Below are 21,105 nucleotides of genomic sequence, written 5' to 3'. Positions count from 1 at the left end.
ATGAAAAGGAGTGAAGAGGTAGAGATACTTCATAAGAAACAGGGCCCCAAAGCTCAGACACACAAAAAAGTGAGTACCATCAAGGCAGAGAGAACGTTTTAGATTTTAGCTGAGTGATTCCACTGTCTTGAGTCTCTTAACCCATTTTGTCTGAGGGGCCAATATTTTGAAAATTTTACTCCTTTTTGATAAAAATGAAGGAACTGCATTCTCCTAAAGTCCACGTTTCTCTAATGAGCGAGTGAGGCATTTTGGAAGCTGACGTGTCTGTGGTCACTTAGTTTCCTCTGGTTCAGGTCCTCATGTTCTAATGAGAATAATCCATGTCATTTCTGGTATCTTAGAAAGTTAATGTCTCCCAAAGTGCCCAGAAGATGTCCAAGAAATGACTGGAAAATTACTAGAATGTCAAGAAGACATGATCTGAAAATTTCTCTTATTTATAGAGTGAGAAAAAAAGAATATACTGAAAAGCTCCTTCCCATCATCCAGGACGAAGCCAGGTAGAAAGCTGTATAAAACCTAAAAGAGCAAGCCAGGCTCTAGGCTGGGAGCTGCATAAAAACTCAAATTGGGGTTACCCACGTGTTTGGAGGAAAGAGTGCTGAGCTGAGGGGGAGAAGTCCTGAATTCTGGATTGGCTCTTAGTCATGTAACTGTGTCCAAGTCACCTTGCTGTGCTTTAGTTTTCATTTTCTACAATAGGGTTCAGCCCATTTCTCTTCTCAGTTTCACGTGAGGATAGAATGAAACGATAGATATGTAAGTGCCTAGTAGGGAATAAAGTAATGTATGTATCTGTATATATATAAATAGCATGGGATTTTCTTTTTTTCTAAAAGTGAAACTCGGCTTCATAAATTATTTAAGCCTCTCTGCTGGATCCACCTTTTGGAGAAAAAGATGGAGGAGAAAATATTCCCAAAGCCCAAAATGCTTCTGATGCTTATAACTGGGCTCTACCATTTGGTTGTCTGAAAGCTGAGACTAAGCTTGAGAGAGAAACATGCTCAAGAGCTCCACAGCAGAGGAATTCTGCAGGATCCCTATTCATTCTTCTCCTGGTTGTAAAGAGCTCTTTTCTCCAAAGAGCACAAGAGCAAAGAATTTAAGTGTAGAAGTCACAAAAGCAGGGAAAATTACAGCATGGCCCTGAGAAGAGGAACTAGGTCAAGCTGCTCTCCCTCAGAGAGAGGCAGTGTCTGTTCCCAGGACAGCTCAGGCTTCATGACACACGGAGACAGAAGCATGCTGGGAGCATGGACGGCTCCGGGAGTATATGGAGGACAAGGAGTCATAAGCCATGAGCACTTATAAGAAAAACTGCTTCGTGTCTCTAGCTTTTATTCTGTGTTCTATTTGCCTCTATCCAGTGGCTCTGGTCTCAGTGACTCGGTGTCAGTGCTCAGGCCCAAGGGGCCCAACCCCACAAATAAACGCTGCCTGATGCTACCTGATAAAAATGAGAGAAGGCTGGCATGTGTATCAACACTGTTCCCTCTTATGTTATCTTACACCAAAGCACAGAGGACACATGTAATTGAGAGAGCCATCAAAACCGGAGTCTGATTCAGGAGGTGCTCCTTCCCCTAACTCTAGGCACCAGAGAGATTAATTCAGAAACTTGACTCAGGGTGCAAAAGGGTGTGAAAAATGCCATGCTGGTTCATGCAAATGGTCCCTTTTAGCTCTGTTCTCTTAGGAGGGAACCACAGGAGAGCAGAGGCAACCCCCTGTTGTCCCTGGCCAGCTTTGGATAAACGGGAACAGATTGGTCATCATCCGAGATTTTACCTGGAGTCTTCATGAATCGCTTCTTCTGGCCTGTCAAAAAGCAAGTGCAGGTTTGGATGGCAGGGAACAAAGTTGACGAGGAGGCTGAACACTGCATGAAGAGAGGACCAAGCCAATGAGAGAACAACGGCAGCAACAGAAAACCAAACAAACCCTGCAACAGACCTGACGGGGGATGAGTCGCTGGACGTGGATGAGGTGGGCATAGGGCTGGATGGCGCCGAGAACATGGGCCAAGATGGCGAGAGGGGTGAAGTTGGGCTTGGATTCGGGGGGCTGCAAGACATAACAACCAGAAAACTTGTCAGCACACAGGGAAACCACAATGGGAGCACAGGAGGTCATGGGAGGCCAGATGACGGAAAGCTGGGCAGAGCAGAGGAGCACTGACACCCAGGGATGTGCTGTTAGGGCCATGTCACCTTCCTCCAGACCAAACCTCCGTGTCCAAGTAACGTCTGTTCTGTAATTCCTCGGAGCATAAACAAGCTTTTCCCTGCAGAACAACTGCTTTTCAGGTGATAGAAGCTTCTTTGATCATGTCCATTGGTGACAAATGCCCTGAGCCCATGCACATGAGTTCCCACACCCATCTCCTATTACCAGCCTTGTTCTGACGCAGGGCTAGCTTATAACGAGCTTTCAGCTTCCACTGTTGTGGGAGTGTTTTTCAAGTTATGTCTCAGAAGAAATGACCATTTTTTTTCTTTTGGGCCACAAAGGCCATTCAGTGAGAAAATGATTTCCTGTTTGCATTTTTAACTAGATGGGCTGTGTGCCACTGGAGATCTGAAGTACTGCATGAAGACAGCGATAGCCAATGGAGGTGAATACGGACACATCTCTTGGGAGGCGGTGTGCAATTACCAGCAGAATGCGGTTCCTCTGAGGTTTGCTGCCCAGGCTTGCCCTTTCTCCTTTCGTGGAATTTGGGCATTATGATGCTCAAAGAAAAAGCCCCAGAGGGAAGGCAATGAAAAAAATGAACTGAAACCTTCAATTTGTCCATTTTGTTCTTTGACGGGTGGCTAATCAAAAGTTTGGAGAGGAAAGGTTGAAATTACTCACTGAAATGTGGCTTGTGGATTTTAATTGGTTGTGCTAGCCCTTTGACTTATTTCCACAAATTACACAAGCACCTTCGCAACTCTGAAATCGTAAGTCACGGTGCAAACACCAATGACTGACAGAAACTAGTTCAGCCACACCACTTGCCTCCCCCGAATCTCAGCTGACTGCTGGACTGTTTGAACCAAGCATTTCATGGGGGCGAAAATGACAGAAATCCGGTTCGAGGGGAACAGACTTTCTAAGCGTACCACAATTTAGCAAGAACACAAAAATATCCTGCTTACTGGGACTTCCCTAGGGTTTTACCAATTCAGACATGAGACCCCTTAATAGCCCCAATTACCTACTGTTGTAACATAAACACCTATAGACAAATAACAGCAAAAACCACAATGTGAGTTCATCAGAGAGGCTCAAACCAATGTGACTGATAAACAGTTTGTTCAATTCCATTATGCATATTATATTTCTAGAATATAAATTCCATGAGGAAGAGGCTTTTGTTTTGCTTACTGCTGTATATCCAATGTCTAAAATAGTGTCTGTAGGTATTATATTTAACAAATCATTATTGAGTAAATTAATGAATCTCATTTACCCACCTGATAAGCCCACAAACAGGTACTACTATAATTCTCATTTCACAGATGTGGAAACCTAAGCTGAGGCTTCCCTAAGGATGCCCAGCTTATAAGTGATAGGGCTGCGGTTCAAACCCCATCCGCTGAATGGAAGCCCAGGGCTCTGGCAGCCAGTGCATTGCCTCCGAGATAGAAGGACTTGCCCTGCTCCTCTAGGCTGTGACAAGTTTTTTTTTACAGACTCAGTCATAGCATTAGAATTCTTCTTAACCACTGATTCATGGGCTTCCTTTAGATACCTACCCTATTTGCAAGGGAATATGAGAATACAGTGACAGAATCGCAGTAAGACTCAACATCTTGCAAATTCCAACAAAATCCCCAATCCTGCCTCCAGCGTTTGGTCTGGTGGATTCATACAGCAGACATAATTCATATAAGAGGATAAATAAAATTTAGAAAGTATGACTTTTTAAAAAATTTTTTCTTAATCCAGCAAAAACTAGTCATTGAGCACTTGGTATGTTCAAGACAGTAAGTGGTATTTGCCAAGATCCCTCGACTTCAAGAGCTTAAACTGTATTTGACAAGAAGCAACAGATTTAAAAACAACAGTAATGTAAGACAGTAAGATCCATCAGCTGAGGGCTATTATTAGCTTAATACCTGGCTCCCACTTGACTCTGTCTCCAGTCCTAGGAAAAGTGTCAGCTCTTTTCTACGGTGCAGTCTCCATTTTCTTCCACAGTTGCTGCTAGTCAGAGAAGCCTCACTTTCTCAGTGCTCTCACCACAACCCCGCCCCTCCAGACAATGACCTAGTAGAACAACCTAGTAGGCAAGACCTGGCAGCAACTTTCAAACCACAGCCCAGCCCAGGGACAATTTGGAGGTTCAAGACAATAGCCCAGACCCAGGGGCTTGTACCAATCTGTTCTTTTGGTCAGTGGTTGCCACAGGACAATTAAAAAGTCCTTCCAACTTTTTTTTTTATGACTTTAATAAGTAGGAAACACCTCCAGCTTCCTATTCCATCTGTACCAAGAATTATGCCTTTGGCTAATGGCATAGTTGGGAACATATTCTGTGAATACAATGTGGGTTCTAAATGTTTTTCACATCCTCAGATATCTAAGTGGTTCTTGGCCAGAAGTACATGGCTGGAATTATCTGGGGGTGCGGCTGGAATGCAGGGTATTCGTAACTATTTTAAGAACTTACTCCTTAATCCCCATGTCGATTGCCATAGTATGAACTGCAATTATTATTATTATTTTTTAAGACAGGGTTTTGCTCTTGTCACCCAGGCTGGAGTGCAATGGCGCGACCTTGGCTCACTGCAATCTCCACCTCCCGGGTTCCAGCGATTGTCCTGCCTCAGCCTCCCGACAGCTGGGATTATAGGTGCCCACCACCACACCCAGCTAATTTTTTGTATTTTTAGTAGAGATGGGGTTTCACCATGTTGGTCAGGCTGGTCTTGAACTCCTGACCTCAGGTGATCCACCCACCTCAGCCTCCCAAAGTGCTGGGATTACAGGCGTGAGCCACTGTGCCCAGCCTCAACTGCAATTTTTAACAACAGAATTTCATTTGTTTATGTTTTAGCCATAGCAGTAACATTTGCTATAAAGTGACCGCATTTTATCATTCGATACCACCATATTTGAATTGGTATAATAATAAAATGCATACTCCATAGCACTTCAGTGATTTTTTTTTTTAATTATACTTTAAGTTCTGGGATACATATGCAGAACATGTAGGTTTGTTACATAGGTACACATGTGCCATGGTGGTTTGCTGAACCCATCAACCTATCATCTACATTAGGTATTTCTCCTAATGCTATTCCTCCCCTACCCTCCAGCTCCTGACAGGTCCCAGTGTGTGATGTTCCCCTCCCTGTGTCCATTTGTTCTCATTGTTCAACTCCCACTTATGAGTGAGAACATGTGGTGTTTGGTTTTCTTTTCCTGTGTTTGTTTGCTGAGAGTGATGGTTTCCAGTTTCATCCACATCCCTGCAAAGGACATGAGCTCATTCTTTTTTATGGCTGCATAGTATTCCATGGTATATATGTGCCACATTTTCTTTATCCAGTCTATCATTGATGGGCATTTGGGTTGGTTCCAAGTCTTTGCTATTGTGGATAGTGCTGCAATAAACATATGTGTGCATGTGCCTTTATAGTAGAATGATTTATAATCCTTTGGGTATATACCTAGTACGGGTATTGTTGAGTCAAATGGTATTTCGGTTCTAGGTCCTTGAGGAATCACCACACTGTCTTTCACAATGGATGAATGAATTTACACTCCCACCAACAGTGTAAATGAATTCCTATTTCTCCACATCCTCTCCAGCATCTGTTGTTTCCTGACTTTTTAATGATTGCCATTCTTACTGGGGTGAGATGGTATGTCATTGTGGTTTTGATTTATATTTCTCTTATGACCAGTGATGTGAGCTTTTTTCCATATGTTTGTTGGTTGCATAAATGTCTTCTTTTGAGAACTGTCTCTTCATATCCATCACCCACTTTTTGATGGGGTTGTCTGTTTTTTTCTGGTAAATTTGTTTAAGTTCCTTGTAGATTCTGGATATTAGCCCTTTGTCAGATGGATAGATTGCAATAAATTTTCTCCCATTCTGTAGGTTGCCTGTTCACTCTGATGATAGTTTCTTTTGCTGTGCAGAAGTGCTTTAATTAATTAGAACCCATTTGTCAATTTTGGCTTTTGTTGCCATTGCTTTTGGTGTTTTAGTCAGGAAGTCTTTGTCCATGCCTATGTCCTGAATGGTATTGCCTAGGTTTTATTCTAGAGTTTTTAGGATTTTAGGTCTTACATTTAAGTATTTAATCCATCTTGAATTAATTCTTGTATAAGGTGTATGGAATGGTCCAGTTTCAGTGTTTTGCATATGGCTAGCCAGTTTTCCCAACACCATTTATTAAATAGGGAATCCTTTCCCCATTGCTTGTTTTTGTCAAGCCTGAGGCCTCTGTTCTGTTCCACTGGTCTATATATCTGTTTTGGTACCAGTACCATGCTGTTTTGGTTATTGTAGCCTTGTAGTATAGTTTGAAGTCAGGCAGTGTGATGCCTGTAGCTTTGTTCTTTTTGCTTAGGATTGTCTCGGCTATATGGGCTCATTTTGGTACCAGATTAAATTTAAAGTAGTTTTTTTCTAATTCTGTAAAGAAAGTCAACGGTAGCTTGATGGGGATAGCACTGAATCTAAATTACTTTGGGCAGTATGGCCATTTTCATGATATTGATTCTTCTTATCCATGAGCATGGAATGCTTTTCCATTTGTTTGTGTCCTCTCTTATTTCCTTGAGCAGTGGTTTGCAGTTCTCCTTGAAGAGGTCCTTCACATATCTTGTGAGTTGTATTCCTAAGTATTTTAGCCTCTTTGGAGCAATTGTAAATGGGATGTCACTCATGACGTGACTCTCTGTTTGTCTATTACTGGGTGTATAGAATGCTGGTGATTTTTGCACATTGATTTTCGTATCCTGAGACTTTGCTGAAGTTGCTTATCAGCTTAAGGAGATCTGGGGCTGAGATAATGGGGTTTTCTAAATATACAATCATGCCATCTGCAAACAGAGACAATTTGACTTCCTCTATTCTTATCTGAATATCCTTTATTTCTTTCTGTTGCCTGATTGCCCTGGCCAGAACTTCCAACACTATGTTGAATAGGAGTAGTAAGAGAGGGCATTGTTGTCTTGTGTCAGTTTTCAAAGGGAATGCTTCCAGCTTTTGCTCATTCAGTATGATACTGGCTGTGGGTTTGTCATAAATAGCTTTTATTATTTTGAGATATGTTCCATCGATACCTAGTTTATTGAGAGTTTTTAGCATGAAGGGCTGATGAATTTTATCGAAGGCCTTTTCTGCATCTATTATCATGTGGTTTTTGTCTTTGGTACTGTTTATGTGATGGATTACGTCTATCATTTGCATATGTTGAACCAGCCTTGCATCCTAGGGATGAAGCCGACTTGATTGTAGTGGATATGCTTTTTGATGTGCTGCTGGATTTGGTTTGTCAGTGTTTTATTGAGAATTTTCACATCGATGTTCATCAGCGATATTGGCCTGAAATTTTCTTTTTTTGTTGTGTCTCTGCCAGGTTTTGGTATCAGGATGATATTGGCCTCATACAATGAGTTAGGGAGGAGTCCCTCTTTTTCTATTGTTTGGAATAGTTTCAGAAGGAATGGTACTAGCTCTTTGTACCTCTAGTAGAGTTTGGCTGTGAATCTGTCTGGTGCTGGGCTTTTTTTGGTTGGTAGGCCATTAATTACTGCCTCAATTTCAGAACTTGTTATTTGTCTATTCAGGAATTCAGCTTCTTCCTTGTTTAGTCTTGGGAGGCTGTATGTGTCCAGGAATTTATGCATTTCCTCTAGATTTTCTAGTTTATTTGCATAGACTTGTTTATAGTATTCTCTGATGGTAGTTAATATTTCTGTGGGATATCTCTTTTATCATTTTTTATTGCATCTATTTAATTCTTCTGTCTTTTCTTCTTTATTACTGTGGCTAGCAGTCTATTTTGTTAATCTTTTCAAATAGCCAGCTTCTGGATTCACTGATTTTTTGAAGGGTTTTTGTATCTCTATCTCCTTCAGTTCTGCTCTGATCTTAGTTATTTCTTGTCTTCTGCTAGTTTTTTAATTTGTTTTCTCTTGCTTCTCTAGTTCTTTAAATTGTGATGTTAGGGTGTCAATTTTAGGTTTTTCCCGCTTTCTTCTGTGGGCATTAGTGCTATAAATTTCCCTCTAAATGCTGCTTTAGCTGTGTCCCAGAGATTCTGCTACATTGTATCTTTGTTCTCATTGGTTTCAAAGAACTTCTTTATTTTTGCCTTAATTTCATTATTTTTCCAGTAGTCATTCAGGAGCAGGTTGTTCAGTTTCCATGTAGTTATGCGATTTTGAGTGAGTTTCTTAATCCTGAGTTCTAATTTGATCTCACTGTGGTCTAAGAGACTGTTTGCTATGATTTCCATTCTTTTGCATTTGCTGAGGAGTGTTTTACTTCCAATTATGTGGTCAATTTTAGAATAAGTGTGATGTGGTGCTGAGAAGAATGTATATTCTATTAATCTGCCTCCCCTAGCCAAGGGAAGCCATGAGGGACTGTGCCATGAGGAATGGTGCATTCCAGCCCAGATACTATGCTTTTCCCATGATCTTCACAACCTCAGACCAGGAGATTCCCTCGGGTGCCTACACCACCAGGTCCTTGGGTTTCAAGCACAGAACTGGGCAGCTGTTTGGGCAGGCACTGAGCTAGCTGCGGGAGTTCTTTTTCATACCCCAGTGGTACCTGGAATGCCAACAAGACAGAATCATTCACTCTCCTGGAAAGGGGGCTGATGCCAGGGAGCCAACTGGTATAGCCAACTGGTATAGCTTAGTGGATCCCATCCTAACAGAGCCCAGCAAGCTAAGATCCACTGACTTGAACTCCTTGCTGCCAACACAGCAGTCTGAAGTCGACCTGGGACTCTAGAGCTTAGTTGGGGGAGGGGTGTGTGCCGTTACTGAGGCTTTAGTAGGTGGTTTTCCCCTCACAGTAAAAATAAAGCCACCAAGAAGTTCGAACTGGGCAGAGCCACCGCAGTGCCACAAAACCACTGTAGGCAGACTGCGTCTCTAGATTTCTCCTCTTGGGCAGAGCATCTCTGACAGATAGGCAGCAGCCCCTGTCAGAGACTTATAGGTAAAACTCCCATCTCCCTGGGACAGAGCACCTGGGGGAAGGGGTGGCTGTGGGTGCAGCTTCAGCAGACTTAAATGTTCCTGCCTGCTGGCTCTGAAGACAGCAGCGGATCTTCCAGCACAGTGCTCATGTTTTGCTAAGGGACAGACTGCCTCCACAAGTGGGTCCCTGACCCCTGTGCCTCCTGACTGGGAGACACCTCCCAATAGGGGTTGACGGACACCTCATACAGTAGAACTCTGGCTGGCATCTGTCAGGTGCCCCTCTGGAGCGAAGCTGGCAGAGGAAGGAAGATGCAGGAATCTTTGCTATTCTGCAGCCTCTGCTGGTGATAGCCAGGCAAACAGGGTCTGGAATGGACCTCCAGCAAACTCCAGCAGACCTGCAGCAGAGGGGCCTGACTGTTAGAAGGAAAACTAACAAACAGAAAGGAATAGCATCAACATCAATAAAAAGAACGTCCACACAGAAACTCGATCTGAAGGTCACCAACATCAAAGACCAAAGGTAGATAAATCCATGAAGATAAGGAAAAACCAGCACAAAAAGGCTGACAATTCCAAAAATCAGAACACTTCTTCTCTTCCAAAGGATCACAACTCCTTGCCAGCAAGGGAACAAAACTGGACAGAGAATGAGTTTCATGAATTGACAGAAGTAGGCTTCAGAAGGTGGGTAATAACAAACTCCTCTGAGCTAAAGGAGCATGTTCTAACCCAATGCAAGGAAGCTAAGAACCTTGAAGAAAGGTTAGAAAAATTGCTAACTAGAAAAACCAGCTTAGAGAAGAACATAGATGTCCTGATGGAGCTGAAAAACACAGCATGAGAACTTCATGAAGCATATACAAGTATCAATAGCCAAATGGATCAAGCAGAAGAAAGGATATCAGAGATTGAAGATCAACTTAATGAAATAAAGCGTGAAGACAAGATTAGAGAAAAAAGAATAAAAAGGAATGAACAGAGCCTCCAAGAAATATGGGACTGTATAAAAAGACCAAACCTATGTTTGATTGGTATACCTGAAAGTGATGGGGCACATGAAACCAAGTTGGAAAACACTGTTCAGGATATTATCCAGGAAAACTTCCCCAACATAGCAAGACAGGCCAACGTTGAAATTCAGGAAATACAGAGAATGCCACAAAGATACTCCTCAAGAAGAGGAACTCCAAGACACATAATCATCAGATTCACCAAGGTTGAAATGAAGGCAAAAATGCTAAGGGCAGCCAGAGAGAAAGGTTGGTTACACACACAGGGAAGCCCATCAGGCTAACAGTGGATCTCTCTGCAGAAACCCTATAAGCCAGAAAAGAGTGGGGACCAATATTCAACATTCTTTTTTTTTGAGACGGAGTTTCGCTCTTGTTACCCAGACTGGAGTGCAATGGCGCGATCTCGGCTTACCGCAACCTCCGCCTCCTGGATTCAGGCAATTCTCCTGCCTCAGCCTCCTGAGTAGCTGGGATTACAGGCACGCACCACCATGTCCAGCTAATTTTTTGTATTTTTAGTAGAGACGGGGTTTCACCATGTTGACCAGGATGGTCTCGATCTCTTGACCTCGTGATCCACCCGCCTCGACCTCCCAAAGTGCTGGGATTACAGGCGTGAGCCACCGCGCCCGGTCTCAACATTCTTAAAGAAAAGAATTTTCAGCCTAGAATTTTGCAGCCAGCCAAACTAAGCTTCATAAGTGAAGGAAAAATAAAATCCTTTACAGACAAGCAAATGCTGAGAGATTTTGTCACCACCAGGCCTGTCTTACAAGAAGTCCTGAAGGAAGCAGAAAATACAGAAAGAAAAAACCAGTACTAGCCACCTCAAAAACATACCAAATTGTAAAGGCCATTAACACTATGAAGAAACTGCATCAACTAACAGGCAAGATAATCAGCTAGCATCATAATGACAGGATCAAATTCACACATAACAATAACAACCTTAAATGTAAATGGGCTAAATGCCCCAATTAAAAGACACAGACTGGCAAACTGGATAAAGAGTCAAGACCTATTGGTGCGATGTACTCAGGAGACCCATCTCATGTGGAAAGACACACTTAGGCTCAAAATAAAGGCGTGGAGGAATATTTAACAAGCAAATGGAAAGAAAAAGGCAGGGGTTGCAGTCCTAGTCTCTGATAAAACAGACTTTAAACCAACAAAGATCAAAAAAGACAAAGAAGGGTATTACATAATGGTAAAGGGATCAATGCAACAATTAGAGCTAGCTATCCTAAATATATATGCACCCAATATAACAGGAGCACCCAGATTCATAAAGCAAGTTCTTATAGACCTACAAAGAGACTTAGAAGACTCCCACATAATAATAGTGAGAGATTTTAACACCCCACTGTGAATATTAGACAGATCAATGAGACAGAAAATTAACAAGGATATTCAGGACTTGAACTCAGCTCTGGACCAAGCAGACCTAACAGACATTTACAGAACTTTCCACTTCTGTGATTTTTTAAACAACTAAAGGAATTATGCCTTTTGTTTGTTTGTACTTTAGAGTCATGGCAATAAACCTATCAACAATACTACTGCACATTTTCATGTACCACAATGATGCCTGTCGCAACAGAAGGACTGTAAACAGACTAACGCTCCTCCAAGAAATAGCACATTATATTTTAGTTTTGATACAAAACTAAGGGCATATAACTATGTGTTCTCATACTCACAGAAAACATATATGGGATATAAGATGCACAGGGATGGTTATTATGGCCCAAGACTCTTTGTAGAATCTTAAATTCTCCTTTTACTACCAAAGTGTCTGGCTATAGGTTACTTAAAAATGATAACAGTAGACCAAAAAAAATAAAAATTAAAAATTTTTTTAGAAAATCTTGCTCCCCCCAGCCCTTCCCAAACCCAAAACAAAACAGACAAATTTTAAAATGATCAATTTCACTCCTGGCTCTGAAACCTCCAATATCAATTTTGCAACCCCTTTTCCCACTAATGAAGCCAAGGATAACAAACAACTAAAAGAGGAGAAAATAATTGTATAACTACAATTTTAGCAGATGACTCCTAAAGGTATTCCTACAACCCTCAGAGTCCAGATGGGTGTATCTGAGTGGAATGCCCAGTGGCCCAAAATATTCCTGGGGTCATGCCAGGCCCCCACATCTAGGCACAATGACAGCAACAACATAGCATACACGTTAGCATGGAAGGAACATTTGTTGGTCTGGCTTGGATTCAACTGGTAGGCTTGCATCCGCTTTAGTTTGCTGGCCCATGGTGTTCTCAAAAGGAGTCAGACAGTCCCAGTCAGTCTCTCTGACATTCACTGGACAGTGAGAGAACAACGGTTTAGGAAGATAAGGCTAAAAGGCTTGGCAGCATATGGGTTGTGGCTGATAGTTCAAGTACAGTGTGTAGCAATATCATCAGCTTGACACCCTTCTGTGGTGACTCACTTGAATGATGGAACGTCTGCTGGACCAGCCAGGGCATGCCTGCCGTACTGTGGCAGGGTTGCCCAGGCAGGCTCCCAGTCTGAGGAGGGATGTGGCAGACACTCTCTGGCCTCCACACCACAGTAGTGGGGCTGCTACAAGATGAGAGGTTCTGTTACTGGAGGAGTAAGCTGACCATGAAGAATAAAGTTAATCTTTTAAAATTCTATTCTCATAATGAAAATTACCGACAGCCTTGTAGAAAACTGGAAAATACCAAAAACCAAGAAGAAAAGCAATACCATTATACATAAATTATGCCACTGATAATCACTGTTAACACTCTGGCATATTTCTCCTCACTTTTTCGGAGAATTATACTACACATGTAGTTACTACCCTGCTCTTTTTCACTTAAGGCATTTTCCAATGTCATTAAATAGGCTTTGATAATACATTTTTTAAATGGCTACAGGGTGTTCTATTGCATGGTATATCCTGATTTATGTAACCACTCTCTTATTGTGTACATTAGGACTCCTATCCCCCTTTAGCTATTATAAATAGTATTGCAACTCATATCTTTGTAGAGGATCCCTGCCAGTGTCTCAATTGTTCCCTTAGCATAAATTCCTGGAAGTAAAATTAGTGGGTCAAAGGCGAGGAGTTTCTTTTAAAGGTCTTGGTATATCGTGCCAAATAGCTTTCCAGAAAGGTTCCACTGCCGTGCATTTCCACCAAAACTGAGAATTCCTTCTCACCATGACACCAACATTGAGCATGATCATTAGAAAAAAAATCAGATGGACATTTTTTCAGTGTTCAGAGGTTACCTTGGACTCTTTGCTTTCCTGGTCTTTTCAGTGATGTACAAATGAATATGATTCCCTTCCTGTGTTCTGTTTTCATGTGGAAGGAATGTTTAATTTTCCAAAGGGCATTTTGACAAGACAGTAGTGTGGGGAAGGAGACAGGCAAATGGATAGAGAGACAGACAACCACAACCTGGAGATATGAGACCCCCTAGTTGAAAGGTATGGCTGCTCCCAAAGGAACAGAGAGTAGTGGATTTTTTTTTTTTTTTGAGACAGAGTCTTGCTCTGTCACCAGGCTGGAGTGCAGTGGCGTAATCTCGGCTCACTGCAACCTCCGCCTCCTGGGTTCAAGCAATTCTTCCGCCTCAGCCTCCTGAGTAGCTGGGACCACAGGCATGTGCCACCACGCCCGGCTAATTTTTTTGTATTTTTAGTAAAGATGAGGTTTCACCGTGTTGTCCAGGATGGTCTCGATCTCTTGACCTTGTGATCCACCCACTTTGGCCTCCCAAAGTGGTGGAATTACAGGCGTGAGAGTAGTAGATTTTTAGCTTAGTGTAAGATTTTCAAAACAAGGACAAAGTTGGAGGGATGAGGCACACAAGGAAGGGCCTGAGTCTTGCACTAACGAGTCTCTGCAGTGTCAGACTGTGGAGAAGTAGCAAAATTGGCATTTGCATGTCGCTGCCAGGCAGCGGCCCGTGATCTGCAGTCCAGGTCCCCAGTCAAATGTCTCAGGCCTGGGCTGAGCCTTGGATCACTGGTCCAGGGCTGGCCTTAAAGCTGACAGTTCCTCTTACAGATTAGACTGTGAAGTGGGGATGGTGCTGTTAAACTAAAGGGGTGAGGGGCGGCTTTTATTTTGCCCCTATGATGAAAAAGAAAAGAAAAGATAATTCCATGAAAATCTAAAATGTCCTATCTAATCTGATCCCATTTCACTGAATTCTTCTTCCTTGGAAAATATCCCTTTATGTCTTGACTTCAGGTAAAGGGAAATCAAACGTTAGCCAGGAAAAGAGAGCCAAAAGGAATAGTGATAAATTGGCAGTGGTGAGCCAGACCAAATGACACAAAACCAATTTTTATCTGTTGAAAATCTGAAGACATATATTTCTTATGTGTGTCCACTCAAGCTTTTACAACACAGAAATCCTATATATGTCCTTACCTCCTGGATTTTCGGTATGTGCTTCACAGCTTTACAAGCAGAAAAAATCCACATGTCCCTGAGCTTGACTGTTTCGTGTTCTTTTCTATTACTCATGTGCAGATGTATTTGCATAAATTATCTCCCTTCATCTAACATGCATTTTTATTTAAACACTGATAGAGTTCTGTTTCTTATTTTAATGAAATTAACTAGTGAAATCCCCTTAAAATCTTAACAATAATTGGAAATTATATTTTAAAATACTTCTTCAATAATTTGCTTTAAAAATAGTTTGACTAGTTTACAATGCAGTGATTCTGTTTTCTAGCTTTTAAAAACATTTCTTAAACTATTGGGTACTGTGGTCACCATCTTTTAGAGACAGGATCATTTGTACCCCAAATTTCAGCATCACACAATTTATCCATGCAACAAATCTGTACATGTACTCCCTGAACCTAGAATAAAAGTGGAAATTATTTACATAAATAAAATAATTTCTGAAGTTTTAAATAAACTTTAAACTTAGATTGGGTGGTAGTAATGTCTCTGGGTGATGAGATTAAAGGTAACTTTTAAAAAGTCTTATTTTTTTAGAGTAGCTTGAGGTTCATAGCAAAATTGAGCAGAAAGTACAGAGTTCCCCTGTACCGCTTGTCCCCATACATGAACGGTTTTTGTGCTTTTAAAACATATTTTCTGTAATTAACATGTTACTTTTATAACCAGAATTTAATAAATATTACAAAAAAAGTCTCCCCAGCCACCCAACTGCAACTTTTACTCTGTAGAAGGATGTTTAATAGAGGCAAAATGATAGTTCAGCCTTTGTTGCACCAATCCATGGTTTAGGTTGCATAATACAGTTGGCAGCTCCCAACCTCTTCTGTTTGTCTGCCTACTGCACTAAGAAATTATGTTGACTCTTTCAGAGGCTTTTTATTTTGGTAAACTTATTACAGTAAATCAATGGTCTCTTCCTTTTACCTGGAGGATGGGGATGTCAAGAAGGATGTCTCTGATGTAGCATTCTGAGTAGGCTGCACAACGTGTTAATAACCCAAGCTGAGAGTCACCGACTCTCTGGCATATTTTCCTATATGGTGTACTTTCAGGGAATGTTTCCTGTTTAGACTAGGGGGAGGAAAAAGATTTAATAAGAATCTAAATGTCCACTGCTGAAAACAAAGGAATATCTAAAATTAGCAGCAGTGACCCAAGGCATTTCAGCTTACCAGTAACCCTGGGGAGAGGAGATTCCTTGAGTAAGAAACCTACAATATTTCACTATGTCAGGACTTTTCAGCAATACAAGCAGCACTTCTGCTAAGGACAATGTCCAGGATGATTAAGGTTAAACCCTGGCAAATGCACAAACTTTGGTCCGGATGCCATGAAAGGCAGATGAGGCAGAAAGATAAGGAGAGATGAACTTTGATGAAAAGGCTGAAAGTCTCTGAGTCTCTTTCTTTCCCTCCAAGTGAATAGCAGACTTCCCTCTAATTCTGGTGCTTATTTAGTAGTCTAAACATGTGGAAAATTGTCTCTGATCTGATTTTAATCTACTCAGGCTTCTTCTTTACTACATTTATATCTTCCATGCCTGGCCCTGCTCCTTCAGTGTGACCATTCACAAACCTCCCATTCTCCCTGTGTCACACTGGCCCTCCACAATGGCCGGTGCAGGCTGCCATGGAGGAATGTGATCTTACTAGGCTTCGTGGTGATTTTCACCCCTTGTTCATTTGGTTCTGAGGAGCTTATTGACTCGACTGGAAAAAAACTTTAAACGATTTTCCAGCAAAGTCACCCTTTCCACTGGAAAAAGAGAGTTTTACCATCTGTGAATAAAAACAAAACGAAGGAAAATCATTTTTATATTCTCTTCCAGTTCTTGTACTTCAAAACCAAATATCCAGGAGAAGTCCATGAAAAACAGACATGGCAAAACACAATTCTGATCTTGCAAAATTATAAGTTCTATTTTTTTTTTCAAATCTGAGGTGGATCCAAATTTGCTCTGGATAATCTATGAGTTACTAGGCAAATTTATAGTGCAAAAAGTTTTTATACATAAATGCTTAACTTGAGAACTATTCTTGGTGATCATTGCAAAATTCAAATCTGATTACATCATTTCTCTGCTTAAAACACTTCAATGCTTCCCCATTGCTCATAGGATAAAGGCCTTCTCGCCTAGACTATTATAAGACTCTCTAGCCTGTTTTCTTTACCTTCTACCATTCCAGTCCATCCTACTGTACACTGTAAGTACATATACCTGCTAAACACATAGCTTAATACATATTTGTTGAATGTTGATGAATGAAGAGCATTTTCTTGTTCATAAACAACTTGTTACTTAACAAATGTAGAATAAATTGCTTACTCTGGCAGACTGGAATATGTAGTTACAGTTTATTCTAGAATTTTTGCATTCCCCTTCTTCTGGTTCATTTGGAGAAGTTCTTTTCCATCCTAAGTGACCCAGGTGGGTCCAGTGTCCCACTGATTTCACTGCAGGGGCAGGCATGTGATTCAGGCTGGTCTGAGTACTTTCCTCTGGCCACAGTGGTCAGCGTGGACAACTGACCCTTGTTTATCCATGGAGTCTAATACAGTAATCCCCCCTTATCTTCAGAGGTTATGTTTCAAGGTGCCCAGTGGATGCCTGGAACCGTGGATAGTACTGAGCTATGTATACACTATGTTTTTTATACGTATATATCCATGGTAAAGTTTCATTTATAAATTTAGGCACAATAAGAGATGAACAACTACAATAATAAAACAATTATAACCATGTAATGAAAATTATGTATAGTCTCTGAAAATATCTTAATGTACCATAAATCTTAGCAGCCTCAGCATATGATATATTTTTCCTTCCTTAAGTTGATAACTTTCATCTTTTCATTTACAGGAAGCACTTTACAGCTTCTCTTTAGCATATGCAAGTTGCCAGAATTACCACTCTTGGGCTTTGGGGCCACTGTTAAGTAAAGTAAGGGTTACTTGAAAATAAGCGCTGTAGGTCAGGCGAGGTAGCTCATGCCTGTAATCCTAGCACTTTAGGAGGCCAAGGTGGGTGGATCACCAGAGGTCAGGAGTTTGAGACCAGCCTGGCCAACATGGTGAAACTCCATCTTTACTAAAAATATAAAAATTAGCCGAGTGTGGTGGTACACACCTGTGATCCCAGCTACTCAGGAGGTTGAATCCCAGCTACTCAGGCAGGAGAATCGCTTGAACCCAGGAGGCGGAGGTTGCAGTGAGCTGAGATCGCACCACTGCACTCCAGCCTGGGTGACAGAGTGAGACTCTGTCACAGAAAAAAGAAAAGAAAAAGAAAATAAGCACTGTAAACCTGGAGTCGATCTGATAATCGAGGTGGCTACTAAACAACTACAGGGTGGCTAGTGTCTACGGTGGGGGTGTGTTGGGCAGAGGGATGATTCCTGTCCTGGGGAGCAAGACTTCACCATGCTACATGGAATGCCATGCAATTTAAATCTTACACATTATTTCTTTTTATAACTTGTCATTTAATGTCTTCAGACAGCCGTTGACCATAGGTAACTGAAACCAAGGAAGGCAAAACCATAGATGAGGAGAGCCTACTGCATAGGAATGCTCTTCTTTCTGGATCCAACAAGGAAATGTATCAGCTTAGGGTGACCAGAGACCTTTTTTCATATTACATGGCCAACATCTGTCTGCAAATGAAGTTAAAATGAAAAGAAAGAGGGAAGAAGAGCCAAGCAAAATAATAATTTGGGCTCCTAAATCCAAATGTGCTGGAGGGTTAGATCCACTGTGAGACTTCCCATAATGTCAGCTTATGACTTCCAATTTTTTTTCCCTTAAACTAGCTGGGTTCCCTCATTTCAAGGCCTTTCACAACAGAACCCCAACTCCCCTCTCAGTATGCATTACTTGCCTTCAAAGTCCCCAGAGCTCTCAGGTTGGCAAACTTTTTCTTAAGGGGCCATAAAGTAAATAGTTTACACATTGCAGCCAAAACTGAGAATATTATTTAGGTATTTGTATAACCATTTAACACGTAACAATGAACAATGTTCTTTTCTCACAAGTCATAGAACACACAAACAGGCACCTGGCTGGATGTGGCCTGTGGGCTTTGGTTTGCCTACCCCTGTTCTAGTCAAATGGCTTTACTTGTGCCATGAGCATGCTTTAAGCTTTTGCATCTCCATGTTTCTGATGGTGCTGCTGTTCCCATCTGGAATGCCTTTCCCATTTCCCAAACCACTGCTCATCCACCATTCAAAGCCCATTTCAAATGTGACCTCCTTCCTCAGGCTTCTTTGACACCACAATGAGTTTGATCTTTCTCTAGTGCGTTAGATCTTTCTCCTTGGACTCTTCAAGGGCTGTGTTTTTCTTCTGGTCTTGATGCTACACTAAATTGCAGTTATCTTATCCCTCTTTTATCTCTTGTACACTGTGAATGCTTAGTCTCTTTGGAACTGACAATATCTAAAGACTGTATTTTTAAAAAAGACTCCACAGGATCAAGTAAATAGTTAAAAGAAAGGAATATGGATCTACCAGAAACCAAGGGTAAGACTGCTGGCAGACAGGGAAGGCAGACATTTCTGAGTCAGAATTATCTGATGTTATAAACTGGAGAGCTCTCATTCTGGTATTGTCACAACAGCTCCACATACGGCCACTTGTCTGCTTGCCTAAGATGGTTAGGCCTGACAAATACAACGGAAAGGGAGATTCAGACATTTCGTTTCTGGTGGGGAGGGAGACAGGCACGTTGGGCATACACTTGGATGAATGCCTGTATTTCAGTATTCATTCTCAGCCACTCACTGCCATTGTTCTTGCTCAGAGCTACTGGGTGGTGTTGCCCAACCTCAGTCACGCATGCCCCAGCTTCATGACATTTGTCACATCTGTGTATCACATGTAATTTTAATAGATAATATTTTCATTAGATTGATCTCAACAAATGTCTGCTTTAGTCCATTGTAAATAATATCTCATTATTATTAATATACAGAAAAAAGTTAATCCAAGCACCATTTAAAGCTATTTGAGCTATCTCAGTGCCACACTGCTCACATTTTGGAAATTTCTCTTCTTGGCCACTAATCCTTTTCTGTCCCCTTGTAAAAGTGTGGCATATATTTTCCCAAGATCTATTTAATTATTTGGAAGAAGCTAATTCAATTAATGAAAAGTATATTTGTCCACTCAAGCAAGGTGTGCACAATCATTTGATGTTTCTCTTTTTTAATTTTGATATTATTTATCTATACTACCTATAGAATAATAAAAACGACAACAGTTATCAACATTTAAGGAATGCTCTGTCCTCCTGGGAGAGTATAAAACAGCTTTATTGAGGTATAATTTATACACCATGAAATTTATCTGTCTAAATGCACAACTTTTAGAACACTAATAGAGCTGTGCAAGCATCAACCATATTCAGTTTTATAACGTCACCATCACCCCAAAAACGTCTTTCCTGCCATTTGCAGTTAAGCCCTGCTCCCATTCTCAGCCACGGGCAACCACAGATCTACGTTCTAACTCTAGAGGCCTGCCTTTTCTGGATATTTCACAAAAGTGGAATTGCATAATGTATGGTCTTCTGTGTCTGAATTATTTCATTTAGCCTAATGTTTTTGAAGTTCACCCATTTTCTGGCGTGTATAAGTAGTCAATTCATGTTTATTACTGAATTCTATTTCATCCTGTGGACATCATGTTCTTCTTGAATAGAGAGATTTCTGCACAGATTTCAGATACAAGTTCTTTATTAGTGATAATATTTGCAAACATATTTTCCCAGTGTGTGGCTTGTCTTCTCATTTTTTTCAGTGGTGTCTTTTGAAAGGCAAACATTTTTAATTTTGATGAAGTCCAATTTGTTAATTTTTTTCTTTCATGAATTGTGCTTTTGGTGTTAAATCTAAGAAATATTTGCCTAATCTAAACATTTTCTTTGGTTTCTTCCAGAAATTGTCTGGGAATGTCCTTATTTCATTTTCATTTTAGAATAACAGTTATGATGATTATAAAATTCTTGGTTGACAGCTTTGTTTTTTCCTTAAGCACCTGGAAAATTCAACATATATCTACCCACCCTGGCACACAAAGTCTCCCTCTTATGTTCCTGACATGCTGTACCTGCTGCTCAGGCAAACTGCAAGCACCCTGCCCCTTACAGCACTATTCATAATATGTGCCCTTGCCTGCAATCTACTGAAGCATTTTCACTTTAAGAAGCATGTGTTGGAAGATATAAAAGAAAAATATTTAAAACTGTTTATGAGCAAATTTCCTTAAAAAGCTTCAGAAGCTGGTCCATTTGTGCCATCTGTTATAAGAGAAACTAGAAACCACCTGCCTGTCTGCCTGAGCTCTGCTCTTAACAAGGAAGCTGTAATTACCTCTTTGGTGAAGGATTTGAATCATTACAGTAAATCCTTATTCAGCAATATTGTATTAGGAAGGCATTCTGACCCCTAGAAACAAGG

At 41.0% G+C, this 21,105-nt stretch overlaps 1 protein-coding gene across 6 annotated transcripts in view; it reads right to left on the bottom strand.

The window, feature by feature from the left end:
* The window catches only part of ARHGAP26 (Rho GTPase activating protein 26), a 643,473-nt gene that overhangs the window by 14,869 nt on the left and 607,499 nt on the right, over positions 1 to 21,105 (bottom strand). For 3 of the 6 annotated variants that reach the window (XM_064366439.1, XM_064366438.1, XM_064366436.1), the window contains one exon: positions 1,960 to 2,070. The exons of 1 other annotated variant lie outside the window; for it this stretch is intronic. In XM_064366439.1, the coding sequence (XP_064222509.1) occupies positions 1,960 to 2,070 (111 nt within the window). Of the gene's footprint in view, positions 1 to 1,794; positions 2,071 to 21,105 lie in introns of all 6 variants that reach the window. 2 more of the 6 variants (XM_064366434.1, XM_064366435.1) reach the window with 1 other exon arrangement.

The sequence above is a fragment of the Aotus nancymaae genome, unplaced genomic scaffold (genome assembly GCF_030222135.1).
Source record: "Aotus nancymaae isolate 86718 unplaced genomic scaffold, 86718_ANA_hifiasm-v0.15.2.pri h1tg000064l_1, whole genome shotgun sequence".
NCBI classification, from domain to species: domain Eukaryota; kingdom Metazoa; phylum Chordata; class Mammalia; order Primates; family Aotidae; genus Aotus; species Aotus nancymaae.
This window is presented reverse-complemented; position numbering and strand designations above follow the sequence as displayed.